This window comes from Choloepus didactylus, assembly GCF_015220235.1.
Source record: "Choloepus didactylus isolate mChoDid1 chromosome 23 unlocalized genomic scaffold, mChoDid1.pri SUPER_23_unloc3, whole genome shotgun sequence".
In the NCBI taxonomy this organism is placed as follows: Eukaryota; Metazoa; Chordata; class Mammalia; order Pilosa; family Megalonychidae; genus Choloepus; species Choloepus didactylus.
The window spans coordinates 995,337-1,000,423 of NW_023637597.1; the positions used below are offsets into that span (position 1 = coordinate 995,337).

The 5,087-nt window shown below is 51.1% G+C and overlaps 1 gene segment (V, D, J or C); it reads left to right on the forward strand.

Annotated features, from left to right (window-relative positions):
- The first annotated feature begins 3,764 nt into the window (after window positions 1-3,764).
- LOC119525028 lies at window positions 3,765-4,596 on the forward strand. The segment is given in 2 exon segments: window positions 3,765-3,904; window positions 4,187-4,596. Coding segments are annotated over 2 exon segments (456 nt in total).
- The last annotated feature ends 491 nt before the right edge of the window (window positions 4,597-5,087 follow it).

Consider the following 5,087-nt stretch of genomic DNA (forward strand, 5'->3'; position numbering starts at 1 on the left):
GAGGCTAAAATTCACCCAGAACCTCCCTCTTGGCATTTCTAGAGTCTGTAAATAATGGTGACAACCAAGAAAATGCTTCCTGCTGCAAACACCTACCACCCCCTGGGGATCGATGTGCCACTTATGAGGAATGTTGTACCCTCCTCTCTGGAACCAGGTCCTGGGAGGGATGGTCCTGGGCCCTGGATGGCCACTGTCCTCTCAGTCACTGCCCCTGAGAGGGTTTGCCTTCCAGTAAAGAAAGAAATCCTGATGTCTCACCAGGCCCAGCTTTCCTCTCTGAGAAGGGCCTTTGTCCACACTCTGGGAGATGAAGTGAGGACAGGGCTGGGGACAAGCAGAGATGGTTTACATAAGGATGGGTCATTTGAGAATTCTGCAAAATATGTACAAACATGGGACAAGGAACACAGAAACCTTCCAGTGCATAAAAAACCAATGGGCTAGGAGAGACAGTGCCCTCCCCTGGGGGCTGAGAGAAAAGAGACGCTGTGGGAGCACAGCCCAGCTTTGTGGGGACCTTGAGGTGAAGACAGGCTGCAGCCCAGTGTCCCCTCTGTCCCTTTTTTCCATCCCTGACCCAATAAAAGGAGTTTTTGCCAGGCCTAAGTCTCAGGTGGCAAGATTCTTGGATTCAAAAGGCATCCAATCCTTTGAAAATAACCATGCTGTAAATGGATATCTTGAGAGGAACATCACAGAGAGTGGGAGAGTAACAAGATTCAGACATCACTCATCCTCTGAAACTGGGGCTATTCTGGAAATAACCATCAGGATCAAGCATAATCTTGGAACCTGAAAGGGCACTTCCCACCACCATATGGGGTGTTCATGGTAAGTGGCAAGGCTGGCAAGCTTTGCAGTAGAGTGGCACCCACATACCACCATCACCCCCAGTTCCTCTGGTGAGCTGCAGCCATGGAGATGGCAGCCTGGGTTCCACAACCTGGACAGATGACACAAAAGTGAGCAGTTGGGAAATTCTCTGAAAATATGGGCCATGTATTTGGGTCATTTGGGCTGTTCTCTGGGGACAAGCTCGGGGCCTAGTTTGTTTTGCCTGTGTATTTCCAAGCTGCTCCAATCAGAAAATATAAAGAGACACATGCAGCAAGGAATACAGATTCTGAAAAAAATACTTTCACATTTCTAAAGAAGCCTGGGAGGAGAGAGAATCTAGTTTCACAAGTGATGGCATCATAATCCTCAAAATGTCCAGTTTCCACAAAATATTACAAAGCATACAAAGAAACAGACAAATTTTGCTCATTCATAAGAAAAAATCATTTGAAAGGAATGACCCTGAGGATGCCAGATACTGGCCTTGTTATTCAAAGATATTTAATCAACTGTTTATAATATATTCAAACAGCTAAAAATAAACCATGGAAAAGAACTAGAAGAAATCAGGAAAATGATATAAGAATAAACAAGGAAAGTTAATAAAGAGAAATTTAAAAAAGCAAAACCATAGAAGTTCTGTTAAATATTTCCTTAACAAATTGGGGATGTTTTATACTGCAGACAAATGTGATCAACAGATACAAATGGATGAATGCTATTCTTCTTCCAAAAAATGAGACTGCAGTTAGACTATCATTGTTTTCCACATATGTGCCAATTCCACAAGGGATCCAGGAACTTTCTGATGATGTGTTGTCTACACTATGCTGGCTTTACTATCATTCATCTTTGGCTTCAGTTCACAGGATGGCTGCTACTGCCCAGCTATCACACCCTAGCCTAGAAAACAGATGCTTCATGAAAGCAGAATGTTTCCTTCCATCACATGAAAAAAGGTCCCTGAGACAGACTCTAGCACTGGGCCTTAGATTCCAATGGCCAGTACTGGTCACAGTGTCACCTGGGGAAGCAGACACCTAACATTTAAATGAATACAACATCCTGATGCAACATTAGAAGGTGCTGGGCATGTCTGTAGTTTCTTCTAACAATTGTGCTTATCACATTACCCCACACACAGGATAGGAAACTGCTGGGGAACAGGGACCTTGTATTGCTCAATGTTGAGTTCTCAGGCCCTGGGATGTGGCCAGACCAAAGCAGGTCTGAATAAATGTCATGGAGGGAAGTTCACCTCTGTCTGTCTGTGCTGCAGGAGCCACCACTACCCCAGATTGGCCTGGTCCCCAGACCTGGCCCAATTAGCAGTCAATCCTGGTGCCCTGTGTCCCCCAGGGCCACATCTCAGGGCCATGACATGACCACCCATCTCCAGGAGATGTGTGCAGGTGCCTCAGGTTGGCCTTGCCTTCTCCAACTTAAATGACACTGTTTATCCCATGCTTTATGGGTCACCTAGACTCTCTCTCCTGGTCTCCAGGCAGGTGGGGCCTCACAGAGAAGACTAATTCCTCAATGGAGCCAGAGTCCATGGGTCAGGGAATCTCCACCCTGAGCAGCAGGTTCTGCATCTCCCCCTGGACAAGGACACCCCCTGTGCCTCCAGCAGCCAAGGTGGAGCAGCCACCAGGGGGCAGCAGAGAGTCACCTGGCAAAGCCCCTGGGGATGGGGGCCCTGGGTCTCAGGGGATCCTAATGAGGAGGGAGGGGAGCACCTCAGACCTGGGGGAGAAGGTGACCTTCCTGTTCTGCAATATCCTCCTTGACCCTGCTGCTCAAACACTTCTGGGCTCACATCTCTCATCTCCAGCACTTGAAGATGTGGCTTCTGTCTCTGACCACAGGTCCAGGCCTCCATGCTACTCCCAGCCCACCCCAGTGTGGCTAAAATGCTGGGCCCAACCACAAATGCCTCATCACCTCTGTGATCCCAGAGGCAGGGGTCAAATTTTATTTTCCAAGATTTCTCAGTCTCTGGCACACATCAGTACCTATATCAACTTTCCTCAATTGATTAATCAAAATAATATTTTATTAATTCATTTTTTCTAGCAACTGGGAAAATTTACTTATGATTAAAAATCCTTGAGTTGTTCCTGGGGCTGGCAGCCCACCTTCATCCCCTCACACAGCACGCAACACCTGATCTGTACCTGCCCTGAAGCCACACTGGGGATACTGAGGCAAAGAACTGATGACCTGCCCCTGGAGCTCACAGCCAGGGGCAGACACATCAGCCCTTGATGGTTGTTTAAAATACCCATGGCCCTGGCCAGGAAGAAATATTCTTCTGGCTCTGACCCTCAAAAGCAGGACTTAGGGGAGGGGCACAGCCCCTCTCCAAGCCTCCTGTTGTCACCTGTATGATGAGAGAAGAAGGTCACTGCACTGGGTACTGGGTGGTCAGGGAGGTGTAATTCTTAACAGCTTCCAAAGTTGTAGCTAGGATTAGATGCAGCATCTGAGCTCCTCTACAAAATACTGACTATTCTAGACAGGACACCTCAGGGCCCTGGACTGTAATGCACACCCCCCTTCTGAGCCAGGTGAGCACAGGGAGTCCCAGGGTCATTCCAGCATCACCCTGTGCCCCTCTGGCCAGCTCCAGGACAGGGTCAAGATCACCCCCGTAGCAGGAACACCAGGTTCCCTAAAAATGCAGACAGGTGTCCCCTCTGGGCTCTGCAGGGGCCAGGCCAGCCCATGACAAGGGTAGGATGAGGTCTAGGGATGGAGATGGGCCCAGTCTCCTGGACCAACAGGGAGAGGAGAACCCTGTGGGCTGACGATGGGTCTGCAGGGACCACCCCTCCCCTCTGTGCCCCTGGGGGCTGAGCTCTTCTCTGGGAGCCACAAAACTCCCTCAGGACAAAACCCTGAGCTCTGGCTGATTTGCATAACTGGATGTTCTCCTCAGCCAGGGGATAAGAGAGGCCTGGGGGGAAACAGCCCATCCTAGAGGCCTGAGAGAGCAGATCTGGGGGCACCTCCACCATGGCCTGGACCCCTCTCCTCCTCACCCTCCTGGCTCACTGCACAGGTGCTGCTGCCCAGGGATGGAACCAGCACTGAGCACTTTACCCCTGGGGCTCTGGGCCTCAGGCAGCCCTCTCATCCTCAGAGAGGCAGCTGATTGTTGTAATTTGATCAAGGGGTCCACCCATCCACCCAGCCCTTTGTCAGATGTGATGGGGGCTGATGTGAGAGGGTCTCTAGGAGATCCAAGACTCCCAGGAACTCAGTCCCAGCAGGCAGGGGGAGAATCTCCTGGGCATGAGCCCCTCACACCAAGCTTATGTCTCTTTTCTTATGTCTCTTGCAGCCTCTGTGGCCTCCTTTGAGCTGACCCAGCCACGCTCAGTGTCAGTGGCCCTGGGACAGATGGCCAGGCTCACCTGCTCTGGAGGAAAATTTGAGAAAAAATATGTTCACTGGTACCAGCAGAAGCCAGATCAGGCCCCTAAGCTGGTCATCTATGAGGATAGCAAACGGCCCTCTGGGATCCCTGAACGATTCTCTGGCTCCAGCTCTGGGAACACAGCCACCCTGACCATCAGCGGGGTCCAGAATGAGGATGAGGCTGACTATTACTGTCAGTCATGGGATAGTGACAGTGATGCTGCCCACAGTGACACAGACAGATGGGGAAGTGAGACAAAAACCCAGTCCCCTGTCTGTGTCACTCTCCCTCAAGCCCCAGGAGGACTGAGGACAAGCAGTGTGCAGGCCTAGCCCATTCACCCAGCCTGAGACCTCCCAGGCTGCCCAGGCTGCCGAGTCTCCCCCACCTTCTGAGCTCCTGGCCAGCTCAGTGAGTCTGAGGGGTGTTGAGGAAATCAGAGCTGGGTCACCTTCAGGAGACCCTAGATGGGGTGCAGGACCAGAGGCCCCCACTGGGCTCAGGGGCCCCCATGCTAAGAGGAGGGTGTGGAATTGAGGTGGCATCAATGCAGCTTGGTGACCACACTGCCCAGTGTCAACTGTCAGGCATGGTACAGAGGCACAGAGAGCTAGACAGAGCCCACCTAGGGGACCCTGTCCTTTCACAAGCAGATACCCCTGAAGGCCATGAGTCCTGCTCAGCACCTGCCCAGGTCACCTGATTTATGGCATGGAATTCCCTTCCCCTTTATCACTCCTGACCTCACATCACTCCATACCCCAAATTCCTCACTCAGGGGTAATGTCACTGGTACCTGCTCTGGCTTTGATTCCTGGCTCCC